General features: G+C 39.0%; 2 protein-coding genes across 2 annotated transcripts; both read left to right on the top strand.

Annotated features, from left to right (window-relative positions):
- The first annotated feature begins 456 nt into the window (after positions 1 to 456).
- LOC140305672 (arf-GAP with dual PH domain-containing protein 1) lies at positions 457 to 18,946 on the top strand. Its single transcript, XM_072384630.1, has 11 exons — positions 457 to 869; positions 3,470 to 3,600; positions 5,356 to 5,447; positions 7,612 to 7,694; positions 7,773 to 7,885; positions 10,126 to 10,272; positions 11,780 to 11,863; positions 11,973 to 12,035; positions 15,029 to 15,100; positions 16,880 to 17,111; positions 18,431 to 18,946. Exons 1-11 carry the CDS (start codon positions 791 to 793, stop codon positions 18,457 to 18,459), a joined length of 1,125 nt encoding a protein of 374 aa, XP_072240731.1. The 5' UTR covers positions 457 to 790; the 3' UTR covers positions 18,460 to 18,946.
- Positions 18,947 to 21,113: 2,167 nt separating this feature from the next.
- On the top strand, positions 21,114 to 22,370 carry uts2r4 (urotensin-2 receptor 4). Its single transcript, XM_072384625.1, has one exon. It carries the CDS (start codon positions 21,256 to 21,258, stop codon positions 22,327 to 22,329), a length of 1,074 nt encoding a protein of 357 aa, XP_072240726.1. The 5' UTR covers positions 21,114 to 21,255; the 3' UTR covers positions 22,330 to 22,370.
- The last annotated feature ends 581 nt before the right edge of the window (positions 22,371 to 22,951 follow it).

Here is a 22,951-nt window from a genome sequence, read left to right as displayed (position 1 = left end):
GACATAAAGTTCCTAACCTAAGCTTGACAACAGAGATGTTCATCATTAAAGATGCCTGCTTCATGAACCGCTCTACAAAACGCAGGGTTCTCAAGTCTCACACAATGAGCGTGAGACACACGCATTTCAACAAGTTCACACGCCACACATGGCATTTCTCACGCTGAAAAAAAAAATCCAATATAAATTTCTCTGGCACGCCGCTAAACGGCAGGGAATTAGTCTCCCATGAGTCTGAACAGAGCAACACTAACAACAACACTAATAATAATATACGTAATGAAAGACCTGCCCATGTGTATCACGGGCTTGGAGCCCGAATATCTGCATTCTGCTTAATTTGAGCCGTGCCCACAGCGATATGCGATCTATCCTTGTATTACGCGGAAAAGCAAGTTAGAACAACCTCTGCATTTCACTTCCTAGTGCGGAGTCTCATCCGCTCCGTTGTGCACATGCTTCTCGTGGCAGGGGTGCTTATTTCTACACAACACCGGGACCAGTGTGAAATTTGGCTTTAGACCTCTAAAGGACGACGTGAAAGGTGAACACTTAGGACCGACCAGAGACAATAAGTTTTTCCGTGATAACTTTCCACGGAGGCCTTGATTTCATTGTCCCACCAATCGAGACATCTCGTTTGCGCTCCGAGCGCTTTTAGGCCTACCTGTGCGGACTTGTCCGCACTCCAAGGTGGGGGAGTGAAGCACAAATAGACACACTTTTGCTGTTTGCGGCGCCCTCTCTCTCCCTCTTTGCAAGCGGAAGAATAAGCGATCTACACGCTGAAATGTCGGTAAATGAGAGAGCAATAAGAGAAATCCTGCAAAAGCCTGGGAATGACGTCTGCGCGGACTGTGGCGCACCGGGTAGGTTTAAGAACAGCTTTTTATACACAAAATGTTCTGAGGAGACTTTGCTGATAAGGTCGAAGAGGTGTGGTAGATTTACCAGTAGTCTACAAGTAGCGTTGCAGTTTACTACTTCTCTGACAAAAATGCGGCTATGCTCTTGGTGTTATTCTGGTTTGAAATGTGTTAACAAAAATGACTTAGAAACTCCTAAAGAAACCTAAAGATTACCTGCTCAGGTGAAGCTGCACTGGTCGTGTTCTGCCATGTGGAGGGTCTAAGAGAAGACACTCTCCAAGCTCAACAAGTCGACACAAGCTTGAGTGTAGGGTTTGCACATATTAAACTCCTGAGTCTAAACGCAGAAGTAGTCTTAAGTCATTCATTGATGCCAATTTTTGAACTACCTTCCCGTCCTTGCTGCTGTAACATTGTGAATTTCCCCACTGTGGGACTAATGAATAATCTTGTCTAATCTTATGTTTTAGTTACTTGTAGAAATTCTAATTATCGTCTAAATGTCATTGCCTTGTGAAAAGTGTGAGAAGTGAATGTAAGAAGAGTTTCTGTCTTCAAGTCAGATGCTTTAATGTACTAACACAAAGGAAATTTGACAGGAATGTACAGTAGACTAATTGCAATCTGGACTCCACAGTGAATTCAAATTAAAAAGTATCCACATTCATTTTCTACCTGCTTCTTTATTGACTATTTCTATGGAGAATAGCAAAACAGATAGGTAGATAATTAAATCACAACCTTTAATTGCTGAAAATGGCTCACAGTTTTAACTTTAACATCAGCAACACACAAGCTAACTTGTTCACTAACATTGAACAGTTGTGTCCATAACTGTGTAGTATGAGCTGTTGGCTGTATGTATAGTTGAATGTTTTTACTTTTATCCATCTATCTTTTATCCATCAGGGACTTGTATATCCAAAGCCTCACTATTATGTAATTACTATACAATGACTAGAATGTGGTAAAGATTTAAGGCTGGATTTGTAGTTGATATTTTTTATGCCTCTTGGAAGAAATATTATATTTAGATTTTACAGTTCAGGCACTCATGCACATGCTACATCTCGGAAAACCAGAAAGACATTGTATTGATGCCCTGGAGAAATATAATACTGCTAGGTTATCTCCTCATCTTATCATCTATGTTTATTTAAGGAAGGCACTCTGAAGGTATGTGCAGTTGCTTGAATTGACTTGCCTTGCTCAAAGACGGGTCTTATACCGTGTTCATATAACCAGCCTCTATGTCCAGTCACATTTTGAGCCAAAATGGTTCCATGTTTACTGGAGACTAAAGAAAGTTTAAGGCTTTTTTTTCTTTTTTTTTCTCAAGTGTGTTCATTTAATTGTGAAACACTGACATGGAAGAACTTGGGCATGAGAATTAACCAGCCAGGTCCATTGGTCTCTAATCTGTCTTCTGTGGTTGGGAAATGAAAGACCGCCCCCTGGTTTAGACGTCTGTAATTTGAACTGATAATGTCTAGTCGCTCTTTTACATTCTCAGGCTCTGTTTACTGGCAGGGTGTAAAAATGTTGCCAGTATGATAAGAGAGGTGTGGCCAGAGAAAGGAAAACATTTCTCATTTCTTTGGCTTAAGAGAGGAAAAAAGAGCGATGGATTAACCCTAAAGATTTCTAGCTTTGTGTAACTGTGATCCCTGTGAGGCTCAGGGGTTTGAGTTAGGCTTATGAAGAAAATGCCTATATTGATTGAGGTGAAGTCCTTTCCTCTGTCCTAGCCATGACTTCGATTTGCTTTCAAGCAACGGCACAGAGCCTTAAAATACCTTTGAAGAGTGCAATAATGATGGGGATGTTACAGGTGAATTTTTTTTTCAACAGTGAGTTAGCTATCTTTAACTCTGGCTTTCATTTGTATACGTGTAAACAATTCAGGCCCCAGGCAATAGATTCATATAATCAAATTAATATCACCAAAATCAGTAATTTATATGAAAAAAAGTTTTCATATTCCATGCTCCATGATGAATAAAGGCTTTTAGGAGACATATCCTCATGGAAATCCTCATGTTTTCCAGAAAATCCTCATATTTTAGAAGCTTTTTTTAGATGAAGGCTTAGGTCTGGGTTAAAGCAGATAAACAAGAGACTCAAAACGTAATCCTAGTTTGAAATCCAACATCTAACGTGATAGCATTCATTGTCTTCTCTCTGATATGCTGATCAGAATTCTTTGTGTCTTGGATTGATGTGTATGTTGAAGTATTATATCAGAGGCACTCTCCATTTTAGTTCATTAGTTATAGAAACCCCTGCGCCTCTAGTGTTGAATAATTTGAGATGACCTTTGTGATTGGTTTGTTGAATAGATTCTGAATTAACATATAATTAACAGATTAATCAGGAACGTAATATTATGTAATATTATGTTGCAAGCTTCACTTGCAATGATACAAAAGAATGATGTCACAACTACAAATGAAGCATTTCTCCTCTCTCTTAGCCCGTACATCCTTCAATCCAACCTCCTGTCTTTATGACTATTTTTGCCCACTTATTCACTTCATGACTTGACCTCTTTTCCTTATGCCACCATGCTTGATTTGTTTCCCCTGTTTTTGCCTCTGCAGACCCCGGTTGGGGCTCTTGCTCCCTGGGAGTGTTCATCTGTTTGGCTTGCTCTGGGATCCACCGCAACATCCCTGAAATAAGCAAGGTCAAGTCCCTGAGGCTTTCTCGCTGGGAGGACCACGAATTGCAGGTGAGAGGCCAGAGCCAGCTGCACCACCTCCAGAGTTCAGTGTTCATGTGTTGCCCTGTAGTGAAGGCTGTGTGTGAATGTTAAGTAGCTGAGGACATTCATTTTGTACTCAAATCGGGTACACCTCTAATTAGGCCCAAAGGTAGATGCCGTTAGGGCCACGTTAAGACATTTAGACCGTTGATGCTGCGCTCACTGATCAGAGCTATGATAATCTGGCTTGCTTTTTGGTTTTACCTTTTTTCATTCTTGTTGTTGTCCTGATCCATGGCTGACTAAGCATGTGTCCCTCAGTGCCAGAAGTTATTTCCCTTAAACTTCAACAAATCCTGAGAAATGTGTTCAGTTTGAATAAATAAATGAATAATATAAGCGTAAAATTGGCTTCATAAACATGTTGACCTGGACCCTTGCTTCGGGATGTTCTGAGGACACACATGTAACTTAGTTGTTTAAATCATTTGCACTGATATTTCCCATTGGGAGCATTTAGCACATTTAGTGCCTGCACAAAGGAAAGTTTAGTCAGGAATAGCCATGGGTTTAAAAAAGAAAAACAAACTTGGGGCGGGGGGGGACTTGAAATTAGACTCCCTTCTTAACCTCTTGCTATTCTTGTAAAATGTGTCACCTTTCCTTGGCACACACAAATGCATAGAGCTGTTCCAGAACCATGACGAGTAAATGCTTGATTTGTTTTTTTTTTCCCAGTCAGTCAGAATCATTCCTCCATGGTACTGGGACTGAGTAAAAGATGTCTGAACACACTGGAGAAAAAATGTATATTAAGTCCCTCTGATCTTTTTCATTTATGTAAACAGATGCCTGCAGATGGCTACAGTTGTGCGCTATTAGCTCACAAATAAGATCAGACCAAAGTTCGATACCTTACCAAGTTCGTGTCTAAAACCGATAACAAGAGCCTAAAACAGATTATTTTATAGCGCTTCCTATAAAGATAAGACAGGCACTGTCACTCTCTTCGTCTTTAAGAGATTTAAAAGAGAAAAAACATGATAGATGAGTCGTAGCTGTCAGATCATATATATATATATACGTATGTGTGTGTCTATACCAGGAGGCTTTACGGGCGTGAACAGGAACCTGATTATACCAGAGGATCATGACCCAAAAGGTTTGAGAATCCCTGCTTTGTGATATGATACCCCATCAACTCATAAAATTGGCAGCATGTAGCAACTTTCATAAAGAAATCCACTAAGTAATATCGAAAGACACATAAAAACAACTCTGCTTTGAAAGATAGATTGTGTCTGTTTAGATTTTTGCAATAAGAAAAAAATCCATCACCTCATGACACGCACACCTCCTTTCTTATAAAAAAACAACGAGTGATGATGAACAATCAAAGAAGCTTTTTTGCGGAGCGAAAGTTGAACATAAGAAGCATCTAGAGAGAAATGAAAGTATTCTAAAGCTCTCAAGGAAGCAGAATTATGTGAAATATTAGAGCATCACATTCTAGCCTCGTACATTTCCCACCCTTTATTGGCTCCACAGAAATCGGGATGAGGGATGCGTGGTTTTTTTGCACATCTTTATCTCGAAATATTTGTCATCTTGGCTCTTATTGGTTCCCACTAACATCACTGAAGATTTATTTGAGGAATTTTGGTTTCCATATGAGATTTGTCCTATAACTATGTTACTGTCCATTTGTTCTGCCGAGGTGTCATTCATCCTTGAGTAATCTGTTGATTTCATGTGTCTGTGTGTGTGTGTGTATTTTATTAGTTCATGGCTGAGAATGGGAATGAGCTAATGAGGAGAAAATATGAGGCGTCTGTTCCAGTGTACTACTACAAACCAACCCACAAGGACTTCCAGTAAGTAAACACATTCTATTCATTCTGCACAAACCATCATGCATTATATCTCCTTTTTTGCTATTGAACATATACTATATTTTTTGTCTACCCATGTGTGTCAAAGTTTTTATAGTTTTTTTAAAAGCTAAAATGAGGTATTTACAGGAACACAGGCACACACAGGAAATTAAGTCTCAAAATGAACCCTCATTTATTCTTTAGAAGTTATAGCATCTGAGGTTATTTTATTATTGTCACAAATAGCTTATTTTGTGATATCATGTTCTCGGTTGCGTTCGAAGCTAATGTTTTGCTCCCGAGAAAGTTCAGCACAGCGGCACAGAGATTGCAAAATTAACATTCAAGAAATAATTTGACTGCACCTACTGTTATAATCCTGTTGCAACAAATACTAAAATTGGTTTTCAGCAGATTTATCTACTTACATTCAGTTTAAACATAACTTAGCATTCACTAATGAATGCTAACTTTTTGGCTGCATCTCAGTATCTCGTACTGAAAAAAAAAGATAGGACGTGTGAATCATCCAGTTCGTGTCAGTGAATGTTTTAAATGTGTTACCGCGTTCATGACAGTCTCTTGCTAATTTACCGTCCTTGTAAAAGGACATTGCCTTGTTTTCAGCCTGGGCGGAAACTTTAACCCTTTCCCTTTAAGAGGGTTGCATTTCTCCATCCTAATAGCTTTTCTTCTAGTCTTCTAAACTTTTGTGATTTCTCTCCATCCACTTCTATGTATGAAAGGCAGCTTAGTCTGATTTCTATTATTTCACACATTAATATTTGGATGATAGGGCACATAAACAAGTCAGAGTGATAAATATTCCCACAGTGGAAAGTAAGTATGTGATTCCTGAGTATGAAAATATTAATAGGAGTTCGTAGTTCAGAGCTCCCTCTATATTGAGGTCAGATGTTGGACTAGACTTTTCACTGGTAGTGAAACTCGCTTGTGAACTTTGGATTAGCTTTATTTATTCAGATTTTGGACCTTGTGTTCTCAGTACAACCTCACATTCGGAACTGTGGCGTCTATATAAAGACGGTTCAGGAAGCATACACATACTGAACACCCAAGCTGGTGATAAAGCTGAAGTTTACAGCCATAAACTTTATGCATATCCCTAAGTCTTGTTTACCTAACCTGTCATCTTTCATAATTTGCAACAACTTTAGTTGATCCTCTGCAGTTAAAGCAGCTGTAAAGATGTAGATGCGCCAGTCACGTTTGTTTAAAATCACAAAGTGAATCATAAAGTTCTGTGATTCTGCTAAAAATCAAAACCAACTAAAACCCACTATTTGTGTTGAAAAAATTTCTGGCTGTGAACTGGCTGTCAACTTTCTGATAACTATATTCTTGTCTGCAGGCAGGCTTTCGGTTGCCTGCTGACACACAATGTCTGTGTCTAAGTTTGTGAGAGGTAGCTTCTAGAAAAGCATGTCAGGAATTGTATGAATGTGAAGCAATGGAAGAACAGCCCTCGCATAGTGAGTTGCCAAAGTTTTCCCTATTATGTTTCTGCTTGACTGAAACTGTAGTGTATGTTTGTGTTGAATGGAAAGAGTAGCTCGGCATTGTGTAAAGAAATGCTGGACGATCTCCATGCCCTTTGTCTTGTTGTTTCACAAACACTAACACAGCTACAAATGTGACGATTAGCACTAGAAATGGATTAAGAGGAAGGCGAGTCAGGGTCAGAGAGGACACACCGACTTATTTATATGTGATACATGCTCTGTCTGAGCTGCTTTTCTTGGGTTCTTTTGCTGAACTGTTTGCTTCTCCAGGCAATTTAGGAAAATAACTGCTTATAGAAAACAGTGCTCAAAAGTAGGTATTTATCAGCCAACTTTTTGCAAATACAAAATGCAAAAAATACAAATAGAAGCCTGTCAGCTTATGCAGATTAAATGAGACAGTTGCATTTCGAAGCTGTTTACTCCTCTGCAATAGTTGGCATTGTCTTAAAAAGAATAAAGAGAAATAATGTTGAAACATCTTTAACCTTCAAGTCTTGGGTTAGGGTTCTTGGGTTCCTTCTTTAATGTATCAGACTTCTCCCTGCATGCATTCCAGCCCTATTTTACTGTCCATCTGCTTTTAGCTTGCATTTTAAATACACATTAGCTCTATTTCCATTTTATCTGTGTGTGTTCAGAGTGTTGAGGGAGCAGTGGATTAGAGCAAAGTACGAAAGGAAAGAGTTTTCCGAGCCAAGTAACACCTTGACGTATGAAGAAGGTGAGTGTACAGATGTTTACACACGTGTGCAGTAAAACACATTTATTTTAACAAATTACCTTTGCTGGCCTCCTGCAGGAACCAGGGATGGAATGTTGATGAAGAGGGGGCGGGACAACGGACAGTTCCTGAGCAGGCGATTCGTCCTTTCAGAGAGAGAGGGCACTCTGAAATATTTCACTAAATATGACGTAAGCAGCTGGTAATGTTACTTCTGGCAGCCATATGCAGATAAACACACAATTAACTGATGGATAACTTTCAGCTTGTGTGCAGCTCATCACCACGTACAAATGCAATCATAGGCTAAATTTGAGAGGCCATAACAAATACTGCAGACAATATCACCACTTTATATGATTTAGTGATTTGTCATGAATAAACACAGTTGACTTTGTATATATATATAGTTGCCAACAGACAACAAAATTAGTACTTGCTCACTCTATTTCATTGGAGTGTGCTCAGACAGGCTTAATCAGCAGTCTGCCCCCTCTGTCAGTGTGGGTGATTCACTAAACTATACAGTACACCACCCAACCCAATTAGGCCTGGAAGCACTGGGAGCACTTTGTTCATCACAGTAAAGCAGCTAAAGAAAAGTCGGAAATATATATTAAAAAAGATCTGTTTTTCTAACGTATTATTTGATTAGATTTTTCTGTCGCTTCATGTACTTCAGTTTATGCTGCTGAGGCACAGAATGAAAATAATGAACAAAAAGAAAGAAAACAGAGTCTCAAAAGTTCTAAAAATAAAAGTACCACTTGTCTCCTCTGAGGTGCTTCAGGTTTTTAAAGATTTGCTGGGATTCTGTGGATCTGTGAGATGTGTAAATTATTCAAGTATAAGTAACAGGTGAGGCTCAAGTCCAACTAACCACTCTTCAGCCAATTTGTCTTACCTTCTCCACCTGATTTATCAGGTTCAAGAATCAAAACTTGCCTTGGGAGAAAAAGAGTCAAATATAATCGGTTGCCAGGTTTGTTTTCTGTTAAAGTCAGTGACCAAGGAACTACACAAACATAGACTGCTGTCATAGTCATTAAAATTCAAGTCATGGCCGATTAACATAGAGCGTCAACAAACTGATTGCTGGAATTAGTTTCAGTCCTAAAATGATGGATATCAGTAATGTGTAGATAATAATTCTAGGTATTTTTATGGTTATGGTTGTGACTATTGACTATTTAAGTGGCTGAGCAGTAGCACCAAACAAATTCATGATTGTTTAATTAAAAAGGATTTAATGCCTTGACATAGAGTAAAATTGAAAGCCAGTTTGTCAATTGGCCTCAGTCCACTGAACCTTCTCAGTCCATATTCTTTTATTTAATCTCTGTGACATCTGATCTCAGAATCCTGGCTATGATTGGATTTTTGAAGGATCACAGTTAACACTTTGTCCTGCTTTTAGGAACCTGGAACGCCTTATTCTCATGCTAGAAACCAAGATACTGTGGCATGTAAATTTTCAGAAGTGTTTTTCAGGTTTCTCAGCATTTTCTGCTTAAAGAAATCTTACTTGATGACATGACAAGGCATGACAAGTTTGGAGAGATGACAAGGACAGCAGAAATATTGGAAATGCAGTATTACAGCATGTGATTCACAAACATGTGGCTGCAGGATCATATTTTGGACTGTAATGCCATTCCACTGTGCTCTCTGCTGAGCAGACAGAGACTGCAGTAAGAATGGTAACAATAAAGGAGGCGATACATTCAGGATTACGCAACAGATTGTGTAATCCTGAACTTTTCACTGTGACGGAGCATCTTTCCACCCAAGATGTCCACCTGTTGACAATGAGTTTCTGTCTATGTTGTCTACAGTGAGCGTTTATCTGCGTCATCGATTCAGTTGGTGCCAAGTTACAAACACTGCATTAGTGGTGAGCTCTGGAGCTTTCAAGCCTGCCTTCCTCACTGCTACTTTTCAACTTTCCAATACTTTGTTGAGTTATTACTTTATTATTATTCTAATTTTAATTGTATCAATGTCCCTTTGGAATTTGATAAAATCTAATACAACTTATTTCAGTTCAGGACAGTTTAATTTGGCATCTACGAAAGGGCACAATGAAAACACATCAGACTCTGAATTAGGAACATTTCTTGTCCTATGTTGTACTTTTTTCTGCCTCTCAAAGAACAGACCTTTAGAATGAAGATGGAAGATAGTGATGTCCCTTTATACCCATGCCCAGATGTTCAAGCTTAGACTTTAATTGGACTGACAGGCTGCCATATCCTACCTGTATACCTGTATACATTATCTTAAACAATTATAACATCAGTATGAAATCTGTTGAATCCGAAATCATCCCATTTGCAGCAATCAGTCTTAAGAGCTAAACTTCCTGTATGGTAAGCAAATGTATAGGTTTCCCTCACATTTCACGCAAGCTTGTTCTTCCTTTCTCATTTAGGCTAAGGAGCCCAAAGCAGTAATCAAGGTGGACAGTATTAATGCAACATTCCAGCCAGAGAAGATAGGAAACCCCAACGGCCTGCAGATCACCTACCTCAAAGACTACAGCACCCGTAACATGTTTGTCTATCATGACAGTGGCAAGGTGTGCATCTCTAAACTGTGTGTGTGTGTTTGTGTTTGTGTGTGGTAATGAATCAACATGACAAGGTGGCCTTCACATCAGATATTTGTCACATGTCACATTAAGAGACAGATGAGTAGAAACTACCTGGCTCCTGTTGTGAGATATGCTCCAAAGCCTTAACAAATCATCTGTATGAATTTTTGCTGGCTGATGGAATCCATTACTGGATGACATTCAAGCAGCACATCCATCATTCTCTGTAATTCATAAACACAATGAAATATATGAAGCAGTTCATTGTTTTCGTCAAGCTAAGGATTTGTATGCAGCAGTGTGACATCTGACACTGAATGAGTCTACTGTAAAACCACATTCACAGTCATGAAATAACTTCTGTTTTTGGGAAGTCATTAGCTGCCTTTTCACTGCAGGAAGTCTGGGCAGGCACCAGGTGGTACAAACATTGACAGGAACGGGTCTCTAATCACTCCTTTAAGCTTTTGTTTATGTCAAAGTGTAAGATCCACAAGTCTTATGAGATGATGTAATGATTTTGCAACAGCTTAAATCGTGACAAGACTTCAGTACAGTGGGGAGACAATGAAGAGGCTGCTCCATAGCTTCTTGGTGTCTAATATTGTCCATATGGCCTGTTTGGACAATCAGTTTTTGATAGTGATGTTCACAAAAGAAGCAGTTTGCTGTTTATGATCTGGCTAGATTGGTGTTATTTTTTAAGAAAATGCAGCCTTGTTTAACCTGCCAACGTATCAGGCAAAACTTATCTGTGGATCTCAATGATCTTAAGGGTCGGAATTTAACATACAATGTCAGTAAGTCTGATATATTTTGTGGCAAGGGCATCTAAGACTGAAGGTGAGCAGTAAAATTTTAGAAGTCATTGTTTAATTGAAGATGGAGCCTGTGCAGGGAGGAAAGCACAGGGGGGATGTGTTCATGCCTTTTTGTTTAGCTGCAGGGTTTTTATTCAGCTGACGACAACAGAGGAAGCTGTAGTGAATTATAGTAGTAAAAGTGAGAAGAGGCATTTTTGTAAGGCAACAACTGAAAGAAATAACCTGATTTTGGAGACTGTCTGAAATGGGAAAAATCAACACTGCGTGTTTGATTTGAATTTAGAAATAAAAAGTTCCTCTGTTTGACTCTAATCCATGTGGGTTAATCTAAAAAAAAAAATGTGCACGTGGTAAACACTAGAGTATTTTTTGGGAATTTTCAGGACACCTTAATGACACCCTCTTATACTGGTTGTCACATTTTCAGTAAGTTACATAAATAGACGAGGAAACTGTACACACGGGAAATTTCAAAAAGCAGGGATCACAAATCAGAAATGAAAAAATCTTTTGGAAACAAGCTAAACTAAATAAACTACATCCAGCACAATTCCACCTGCAATAAATCATCAATACATTAAATATGTGGAATGTATGTAGTTATGCAAAGTAAATGTGGAAAAATAGCATTTTGCTCACTTTCTGTGTTTAACTGCTGTGTTCATCAGGAGATTGTCGACTGGTTTAATTCAATTCGAGCTGTTCAACTTCACTATCTAAAGGTGGCCTTTCCTGGGGCGACTGATGCTGAGGTGAAAACTCGCACTTGCACACACATACTAACATCCACCTACCTAAAATGTATATTTCTATCATATCCTCATCTGTTTTTTTTTTGTTGTTTTTTTACATTCTTTTCAGCTAATACCCAAACTTACAAGGAACTTTCTCAAGGAAGGATTCATGGAAAAAACAGGTCCCAGGGCAAGTAAACCTTTATTAAATCTACGATCCTTCTGTTGTTTTTTCTCCCCAGGTCAACACGACATTTAAACAGTTTGAAACACAAGTTGATGTTTTAATATATCAGTAAATGCTTTTTGGCTATGTTAAAATCAACCCAGGGTATCCAAGTGACCTTTAAAAAAAGAAGTCAAGGTAGAAAACTTCTCCATAGGTAGACTCCAGTGACATTTGCTGACAGAATTCCTTTGTGGATGACTTTAGCATTTCTATGGTCTTAATCTTAAACCATGTTCACAGGAATGAGTTTTGTAGTATTCATGGAGATCAGCAGTAACTGTAAGGGAGACTTTCATGTCTGCCCTTTATAAAGGTAAAAAACTCCAAAAATCATCTTCAAAAATATTAAGAGTTCTTAGCTACTTTATCTCTCTGTGTGTCTTTTTAATTCCTTCCTCGGAGTATAGACAAACGTGAGGGAAACCATCTGTAACATCACTGTGCAGTGGCTGGTCCAGTGGTCAATGTGCCATTTAATTTTATGTAATTAGAAAATAATCAATCTAAAATCCGAAAGTGTGTCAAACTGAATATGAGCAAACACTGTTTATCCTCCTGTTTGTATGTTTATAAAAACACATGAGTGGGATATTAATTCCTTTACTTGAGCTTCCTTCATAGTTTTACAGGTAATAAAGTATAATTAGGGCTGAACTTTTTTTTCCACGATGGACAACAATTAATCTGCTGTTGCTGTTAAATAATAGTATAGTAGAAATAGTATGAAATCACACATTGAGACATTAACAGTCTGCTTACAGTATCAGCAAATAAAAAAAAAGCTGTATTATTAATAGTATTATTAGTATTCATACTGACAAACTGAACTGGGGTCTAAGTTTACTTTTATCAAGCTGGACACAGTATTTCCTTCAGTGAGTCCATCTTCTTCTCTTCTTTCTTTAAATGAATAGAGTTGGACTAAGACGCTAACAAGCTCCGCTGTCAGTGTGGCTGTTTCCCATCTCTGTTTGACATGCTGACTGTCAGCTGAGAGTACCCGTTGTACCTGTTTTGCCTCCGTCCATGTGTCTGTCAGTCTGTCTGAAGGGTTGACTTCAAACACAGAGATGCAGTAACAATATTAAGGAAACATTTACAAACCTGTCGTCATGACGGGTTCTACCAATGCTCTTATATCAGGATGAGCAGACGCATACAGTTGCATTCAGGGCACATACACAGGGCAGCCTTCAACAACCTGATGCTCTGCGACACAACCGGTTCTGCTTTCAGACAGACACAGACTCTCGGTTTAATCTCCGTCTGTCAGGCTGAGAGATGAAAGAACTCAATAACTTGCTGCATTGGGTTGATTTGCTAAATGGGTGTCATAATTCATTTCCCTCACACAGATGAGAGACATATTTGTGGAGAGTCAACTGGCGAAATTAGAAGAGAACAATCAGTCACTCAGCCTCATGGCACAATGTGAATATCAAACACTTTTATGAGGACAGTCTGGCAGCAGTCGAGGACCGGACCTGAGTGTCCTTGCTATTTGAAGCTCAGCTTTTAAAAGAACTCAAGTTGCTTGTGCACACCAATAAACTCTACAAAGGCGCTGTGCTTCACTTTCTTCTACAGTTCCTTTGAAAACGGATTTGGAAATGCTGCCCTGATGTTAACGTTCAACCGTGACAAGTCTCCAAATGAAATATTAGTGCCATGAAGGTGTGCAGTCATGCAGATGTCCATTTGTCAGCTTTAAGAAGTGACAGAAAACCATTCAAATGTGAGTGGAATGATTTCATATCATATTCAAAAGTTTGAGACTAGGTTTAATGCATTTTCATGCATCAATCCAAAAAAAAAGAGTACAGAATCACAAAAAAGGAAAGTAAGCTTGACAAAGTGGTTGAATAAGATTGCAAATAGAGTACCTCCCTTTGAGGTCTAATGTCTATATCTAATCATGGACACTGTTCAGGAGAGAAGGCATTGAAACTTTGGAATGGGAGATGATTTGGAGTCATTTTCTTGTGGCTGTTAGTGCTTGAAAGCCCCTTTCACACATGCACAACTTTCGATTAATTTGGTAGCAACTAAAGGTGTTGGTGTCGTGTGAATTAATTAAACCCTTATGGTGTAATGTTCACAAAGCTTAAACATGTTGAAAAGGGATATTTTTCAACTGTTTCCATCCTATGTTTTATGCAACTATAACACACTTGGCACACTAATATGACTTGTCACGGCGATATGACATATTGTCGAAAAACTACGTCTCTGCTGTAGCAAACCACCCTTCAGGCACTGTCCAGTCATTGCGAAACTGCAGATATCACCCACACATGGTGGTCTTTTTGTCACAGGCGTGTCTGAATATGGGGCGAGGAAGGTTAACAGAAAGATGACCAGTTTATACATGACTGAGTGCCATTGCTGTAAGCGAATGATGAAATGATAATTAATGTTGTGTCTCTCATGTGTGACGGGGGCTTAAGAGCTTTTCTCATTGGCCCTCATGTTTCAGACCCAGCTGACACAGCCACCTGTCGCACACATTTCAAGAATTTGACCCATTAGTCGAGACGTAAACATGCAGACGTTCGTATCGGCTGGTGTTGAGTGTAGTTTTAAGTTTAGCATTGCTTTTGATATTGGAAAAAAAACAAAAACATTTTTGACTTGAAAAAAAACACTTAATGTCCACTAGCAATGGCTGATAAATTGGGAGCAAAATTATTGTTGGTTCCTTTGATGTCGATGCTTTTCTACATCATTATGTATTGACTATTGATCGGACAAAGTTTGAGTTAAGGCTCTGGGAACATTGTATTAGACTAACTCAACCAACTAACTGATGCATGAATTCTTATAGCAGTTCAAGAGCGGGTATATGACTCACTTTTCGGTTTTAAAACAGACAGACACCACCTTAGGTACAAGCACAGTGCTACTTTGTTTCTGTCTCACTGATCCCATGTCTCTCTGCCTGTTCGTCTACGTAGCAAACAGAAGGGTTCAAGAAACGCTGGTTCACTCTGGATCACAGACGGCTCATGTACTTCAAAGATCCCCTGGTATGGTATCTCTACACACGCAAACATCTACCCGCATCAGAAAGACCTCCATATGTTAGGCTTTTAGATGGTGTGGGTTTTAGCCTGGTGGAGAATACATATGTGACCTAATGACATGCTTGTGCTCTCAAACTGTACAAATAATCATCGTCGAGAGCACAGGGAAAGTTTTTATTTTCCTATTGGGGATTTTTTCTGTCAAGCAAATTAGACGCAGAAGACTTTGTTGGGAATATAAAGTTGCGACTTAGTGGAGAGTTGGCATTTTCTTGCCTGGACCCTCTCAGAAAGGATTTCTGTGGACTAAAGAAAATCTTCAAGCTGCAATAAGCTACACTCCTACTTCTACAGACAACACTGCAGATATCATCTTTTCTAATTTATCTGCTATCGAGATGAGAGTTGTAGATGTTAAGTGAATTATTAGAGGGTGTATTTTTGTCGAGACTTTTCCCAAAGGCTTTGAGAGGAGGCAGCTCAGATTACTCAAGTCTGGACCGAATACACATCAGATAGCCAAAAGCAGCTTTGCTGCTGATGTAATAGTTCAGTGGAGAGATGCAATAATTATAGGGGCTAAGTGACTAAGAAGTCCAACAACCCGCAGAGAGTTGGACAATAAGAAAGAGAGAAAAAAGATAAAGTAAGATGAAGGAAAGAGGAAGTCGCGTTGATGGGAATGTGAGGAGGAAGCTGCTCAGAGCAGTGTAATTTGATCTCTTAGGTAATAACTTAATTATACATGTTGTTATTTTGTGAACACAGTGACTCACTGTGTATATGTGTTATGACTTCACTACCAAAAGAGTTTTTTTGCATTTTTGAATTCATGAATTTTGCAGCTTTTTAAAAATTTTGAAAATTGGATCATTATTTAAGGGATTTTACGGATAAAAGGCTTTGCTGGTTTCAGATTGAAGCTTTGCTATTTTTCCTTATCTTATACAGTCACTGCAGTAAGACTTGACATCCTCTTCACAATCAGTAGTGCTGCAGAAAAAAGGTCTGAATACATTTTCCAAAAAAAAAGTGTTAAATTTTTTTATTTCTTTGTAAATATGTGAAATATTGCAAAAAACAAGTTTTTTTCTGATCATGACTTTTTATTATTTTGGATTATTGAGTGCTAATTTATCACATTCAAATCTGAAACCCCGACACAATAAAGAAGCGAGGGGGTCTTTTAAAGCCATGTGTGATACTGAGCTGTTGTTGAGATAGTTGTGTTTGAGAATTGCTGTTCTTGAGTCATAATACCCTAAATCCAGGCAGATGTAGTGCAAAGGGCAGTGACAATTTTCCATCGTTTTCCAGGGAATGACAGACTTCAAATTAAGTGCATGACTTTTCCTCTTTTGTTTCTCTTTATTTAAGTCCAACTACTCATGCATGGTTGATGTAACACATCATATAAAAAGCTTTTCACATCAAATTGGATTTCACTTTTACATTAATGAAGCAACATTAACCCTCTCAGAACAGTAGTTCCATAATGTCTCACTTTGTTGCTCCTTGAGTGTTATACGGTAGAGTTTTCTTATTTTGTTACATATAAACCTCTCTTTAGTTCATTTACTGTTGTTGATCCGTTCTGTCCACTCCAACCAGAGGTATGATATAAGAGCCCAATTCCTTTACTTATGAACTAAACTATTTACATTTGAAATACGGTAGTATCCTGTTCCTGAAAAGATAAGACACAATGCTCTCCCAAAAGCACGATGAAAAGTCTGCTCTTTACAGCGGATCTCGTTCCTTTTGTTCTCCCTCTGTTTGAAGGATGCCTTTGCCAAAGGCGAAGTTTTCTTGGGGAACAGGGACCATGGTTACAGCGTCTCCTCCGGCTTGCCTGCTGGCACTCACTGCAACGGTGCTTGGCAGTATGGAATCACAATAGAAACACCTGACCGCTGCTTCCTGTTTACCTGTGAGACAGAGGGCGACCAGCAGGAATGGCTGAAACACTTCAGTGATGTCATTAGTGCTCAGATGTCCCCACAGGAATACACAAGTAAGAATTCACAACGCTGAAGTAGTTCTTTATAAGCTATTAGTGGTTATATCCAGCTTGTGATTACTTATTTACCAAATACTCTGGTTTACGTAGCACTGTATTATAAATAATTAGGAATTAGGAATAATTAGGAATGAGCTGGCTTAACATTTGATGATTTTTGAGAGTATGCTATCGTCAAAATGAAAGTTGTCATTATTTTGTTGATTATTAATACAACCTCAAGCAAAGATTACAGAATCGGCACTCTTGAGAGATATTCACTCAACTTTTTTTTTATTTTGTTAAAAGAAAAGGAGAAAAACTAAGATGAAAATTAATTAGAAATGCATTAGCGCAAAAAAACCAACAAATTAGTACTTTTTTGCACCTCCTCTGGCTTTAAATGGGATGAAGCATTTCAGCAATAAGTTTTCAGTTGTATTGAGACCCAAAGTGTTTGCTGGCCATGTCTTTTCCCCTGTGGGAAGATTCATTATCAACCTGAAAAAGTGTCTCAGTGAAGCCAAATCTTCTTTCAACTGATGGAATGAGAAAAGTCCAAAATCTCATTATCCACCTGTGCATTTGCTGTTGAGTTAATGACTGCTAACTCACCTTGGCTTGTGCCTGACATCAACCCCATATCATCAATGATATATCATCATGTTTCATTGGACCTGCATCAAACAAAGGTTCTGGCATCATCTCCTCTCCCAATGCAGATTAATGTGTCATCACTGGATAGCGCTTTCATCTTATCATCCATAGTCCACATAATTTTTTCCTCTACTTCATCTCGTGATAAAAAAAAGCTCATATTTTTCTATAATTTTGTTTTAAAAAAAGAGGTATGTACTGCAAAACCAGGTGTTAATTGAAATAGTTTTGTCTGTGTTTTGTTGAATGTACATCCTCCAAGTGACTGGTGGTGATTCCGTCATTTTTGCCTGGTGTTTTGATGTGACACCATGTTTGGTATTACAATTCCAAATCGTGACATGGTAAAAAGTCAAGGTGCATAATTTGTTTTTGATCTTTAGTAGGTTTGGCGAAGTACATGTGTAATAACTAGCATAAGTCAGAGTGTGCTGACACTGAGGTGAACGTGTTAATATTAAGAGGAGAACATATTCTTTTCTGCTTTATCGTGTTATATACCAGTTAGCACCGAATGTACAACTAAGTACAACTAAACCTGATGAGATTTGTAAGTAAGCACTGGATAAATCAAAATATCTCACCTGATGATATTTTAATTATTAGTTGAATTATTAGTTTGCTCAGGTGTTCAAAAAATTTGAAATAATAATAAAAAAAAATTGTTTGTGTTCTAGTGGAGGCTTTGTTTAAGCACAGGCACTGATGGATCAGATGCCTATGGGACCTTTTCCTCACCTTTCAGCCATCATCAGTCTGACACAGCATCTACACCAGCTCCTCCACTGACCTGACGTCTGACCTCCATCACTGCTATGGTCACACTGGAGCCTGTTGCTTAATCCCCAAAAGACGATACAATAGGCCAAAAGCATTATTGATAAATATTTAAATAGGATCATCAACACCTATATATAACAGGCATGTTTTCCATTTGGTATTACAATTGCAAAAAAGTTATTAATAGCACATCAAAATGATGACTTTCTTGCTTACTGTCGAGTCTGGACCCGATCTCTTTTCTCTCTTCCAGTGTTTTCTTGGATGTGTGGAAGGCACTCCTCGCTTTTCTCAGTCATGGTGGCTACTGTTCATATTACATACTATCATGCTACTTCCTCTATATCAGGAGCCTTTTTTGTGTATAAAATATTCTCCTCTGTTTTTAAATGATAGCTAATGACATGCTCTGCCATCATTGCTGTATGAACTAGTGACAGTATCCACATATATATATACATACACACACACATGTATGTATATATATATATATATATATATATATATATATATATATATATATATATAGAGAGAGAGAGAGAGAGAGAGAGAGAGAGAGAGAGAGAGAGAGTTGTGATTTTTCCTTTTGTTGTATCTTGACATCAAGATGTTTAAAAGTGGAGATTTGAAGGTGATAAGTGCCACTGTCTTCTTGCATCATGAATTGTGTCTAAATGCCATGTGGTAATTGGTGCTGCTAAACAGGTTCAGGTAGTCACATGTGCCAGTTTAAGGAAGATCATTTCATGTCCACTTTTTTGGGAGGGGTACTGGTTCAAATTAAAAAGTTAATGATGGCGAAATTCAGTTTACTTTATCTGCTTTGGTTTTGGGGTGGTGGTGGCGTGCACAATGGCTTACTTAAAAACTGTTGTAGCTTACTGGGACCAAAGAACATAGGTGTGCTCTTTCTGCTACAACACAACAAAATGTCTGCTGTGAAATTGTCATATGGGTCAAACAGGTACAGACCATCTGGAATGGAAAATAGAAAGTCAGATTGAGGGTGAATAATTTAAAAATATATAATTTTCCAGTAAAAGTAATATCATTCAATTTATAACCTTTGTAGCTTGTAAGTTCAAAATCTTTCCCTTTAAGAAAATATTATCTGAACACATATTATAGCTTACATCAACTAAACTACACATTAAAGTTTATGTATGTTATCTATTTTCTTTTAAAGCCGAGATGTATGTATTTTCTGTTTTTGCCTATTAAAGACAAACTACAAGTCATTGTATTGTGTGACAGCACCTCCATGTGGCTTAACTCTTTCTTTCTAATTTCAATCCTGATTTATCAAAATCAAGCAGCTATCTGAAACTTTAGGTAAAACTACATTTTACCTATAGTGTTTCTTTGCCTTTTTTGAATAAAAAGCTTTTATATTCATGTTTGTTTTTTTCATTGTACCCCCCTTGAAAGACTTAAGATCATTTATTTTAAGCAAGAAGAGTAAGGAGGGTCATGAGATGGACAACAATTAAGAAATTCAAATTGAACTAAAACTTGTATTGCTTTTTAGTAATAACCCCACAATGTCTGAAGATATGTGTAATGTTTTTGGTTACTGAACATGTATTTGTGGAGTTGCCGCCCCTGCCAGCAATTTCTTGGTGTCTAAAACTACACCTTGGTGCTCAGAGACGGCAGGTTGAGGCCCGAGAGGAATACCGCATAAATCTATAGGCCCATGCCAGTTTTTCACCTTGGTGAGAAAGAAGGAGGACAGATGTGAGAAGGGAGGAGAGGACTGTAACCAAGAAAACTTCAAAGACCGCAGTGCTCCATCAAAACTGGGCTCAAGATTCAAGGAGAAAGGGTTCATCTGCCACCAAGTGAATCCATAATTAAAGAAGAACTGCAACGAATTATCATGGAGGATATGGGAAATAGAAGGATCAGCACTGTGATGCGCTGAATACCCACATTAGGACAGAAGCCTAGAGGAACAAAGACAAGTTACACCGTGACTGGATGCATTACAGCTGCTCATTGAATCAGGACACGTTCAATGTTTAAGAGTTACTCAAAACACCGCGTGTATGTAGAAGGGAAGAGGATTTTTTTCTCCCATGCTGCTCCAGAGATGTCAACAGCAGAAGTCCCCTTAAGCACGTCTTGGCACTGCAGGAGCTTTCTATCAAGGACTTTGAGCACAGTTTGTCCATTTGTAAGGCACTTTGCTTCCCTACTGTCAGTTCTACTTAAGACTCTGTAGTCTGTGACTGAAAACACCTCAAATGTTGGAGGTATGTTGATGGCTTGAATCATTGCTGTGTCCATTTTAAAATTTTGTTGGATCAGGAGTGTGTAGAAAACATTATTTGGAAATGCACATGGTAAGCTTCAGGCAGCTGTGGGGCTGAAGCTGTAAGCTAGATTGCCCTATTTACATCAAATTGGAATGACAGCAGTGGGTAGTCATCAAACTTACTTACCTTTGATGTTTTCTCTTACATTAGACTGAACAAGTCTATCAAAACAAAGAACTCTTAACAAATGTCTGCTTTACACCCGAATTGTTCTGGCGTATCCTCAAAAATGTTGATTTGACTGTCTTTACCTTCCGCATCCACATCACTTCCCTCTGTGAAATGTTTGAACAAACTTGAAACCTTTTCCATTTTTGGCAGCCAACTGTCAAAGAGTGTGAACTGTGTAAACTGGCTCTTCTGGGTCAGAGTCTGACCATTAATCTTTGATCTGTAAACCTGCAATGAACTGCACTCCCAATGCCACCATCACTCCCCAGCTGGGGCTTGGACTGAGCCCAGGGGCTGGAGATGGCACTTCTCAAGGAGCTGGTAGTGGTGCTGGAAGCAGTGGAGGCCTGTGGGTGACCTCCCTGCTCGGTGCCACATTGATGGTTATGTGTGCCCTGGGAGTGGCAGGCAACACATACACGCTCATCATTACACGCTCAGCTGCTTTGTGCCGGACAGGTTCTATGTATGTTTACATCACTAATTTGGCTCTGGCTGACCTGCTGTACCTCTCCACCATCCCCTTTGTTGTCTGCACCTACTTTGCCCACGATTGGCTGTTCGGTGAGGCTGGCTGTCGCATCCTGCTGAGTCTCGACCTCCTCACCATGCACGCCAGTGTCTTCATCTTGGTTGCCATGAGCATGGAACGTTACCGTGCCGTGGCCAAGCCCTTCAGTGCACACAGATCTTCATCCCGCAACCGACGGCTTGTAGCAGGGTTTATTTGGGCGCTTGCTTTCATGCTGACACTTCCCATGATGGTGATGATCCGGCTAAGGGAGGGCAAACCCACTGCAGCTGGGTTGGTGAAGAGAATCTGCTTCCCTACATGGACACCTGAGGCCTTCAAGTCTTACATCACAGTCCTGTTTTTTACAAGCGTTTTAATCCCTGGATTGGTAATTGTTGGATTGTATGCTGGGCTAGCCAGACGCTACTGGACAGTGCAGGCCAGTTTAGGTGGTAGCAGCCGCTCCGTCCGAAGGAGAGGACTCAAGCAAAAAGTTGTGTCAATGATCTTAAGCATTGTAGTTGCTTACTGGGCTTGTTTTTTGCCTTTTTGGGGATGGCAGCTTGCCAAACTATTCTCTCCTGATTCTCTCAAAGCTTTGTCTCCAGCAGCTCATAATTATGTCAATTTTTTTGTCACATGTCTGACCTATGGGAACAGCTGCATCAATCCATTTCTATACACTCTTTTGACTCGGAACTATAAAGATTACTTGGCCCAGAAAGGTCAGTCTGTGGGGTCAAGCAGGGCTGATCCTGCGTCAGCTGTGACAACACCACTGCAGGACCTTTAATGGATGAACATGGACGGTCAAGCTTTAAAACTTCATCAACCTGAGAGAGAACATTTTGCCTCTACATTGCAAATAATTTTGTGTTTGGTAGCCTAAAACTCCTCTTGACTTAGAAATGTGGGTCAGCTGAACTTGTATTCAGTAATTAGCTGATAGGCAAAGTTATGCTCCATTGTACTGTTTGTACTGTTTGTTGCATAGATGGAATATAAAATCTGGACAATTGTTTTATTGTCCCATATTGTTTTTGGTTTGAAGCCTCTGGTTTACCAATAACATTATGTTCTTCACTGTGACATTATCAGGAGTCAAACTGAGATCACCAATGGTAGATCATCCTGCCCGTTTTGGCTTAAGAGTACATTATCTTGGACTGTAATCTACACTATGACCATCGTACTGTATTGAAGAAGTAGTGAAACAAACAGCTGAGCTTGTGATCGTGTCAGAGGTCATTTTACTGAGATACCAGAACAAATGAGAAGGAGGGTGGTGTCAGGCGCTCATAAGATTCAATATAATCTGTGGGTTTTTTTGTTTGTTTTTCAACAACTGGAATCACCTTTGTTCGCTATAAAAATATATGCAGACATATGCAGGTTTTTGGCTTGTTTTTTTTACA

This window comes from Leuresthes tenuis, unplaced genomic scaffold (genome assembly GCF_036924035.1).
Source record: "Leuresthes tenuis unplaced genomic scaffold, fLeuTen1.0.hap1 SCAF_4, whole genome shotgun sequence".
NCBI classification, from domain to species: Eukaryota; Metazoa; Chordata; class Actinopteri; order Atheriniformes; family Atherinopsidae; genus Leuresthes; species Leuresthes tenuis.
The sequence above is the reverse complement of the archived record's forward strand: the minus strand, read 5'-3'. Positions and strand labels throughout refer to the sequence as shown.

Bases quoted from the DNA above. Each gene is read 5' to 3' on its own strand.
- LOC140305672 (XM_072384630.1), top strand. From the start codon at position 791: ATGTCGGTAAATGAGAGAGCAATAAGAGAAATCCTGCAAAAGCCTGGG. The intron at 5,448-7,611 runs GTAAGTAAACAC...GTGTGTGTTCAG, and splicing joins CCAACCCACAAGGACTTCCA to AGTGTTGAGGGAGCAGTGGA. The intron at 11,864-11,972 runs GTGAAAACTCGC...CATTCTTTTCAG, and splicing joins CTGGGGCGACTGATGCTGAG to CTAATACCCAAACTTACAAG.
- uts2r4 (XM_072384625.1), top strand. From the start codon at position 21,256: ATGAACTGCACTCCCAATGCCACCATCACTCCCCAGCTGGGGCTTGGA.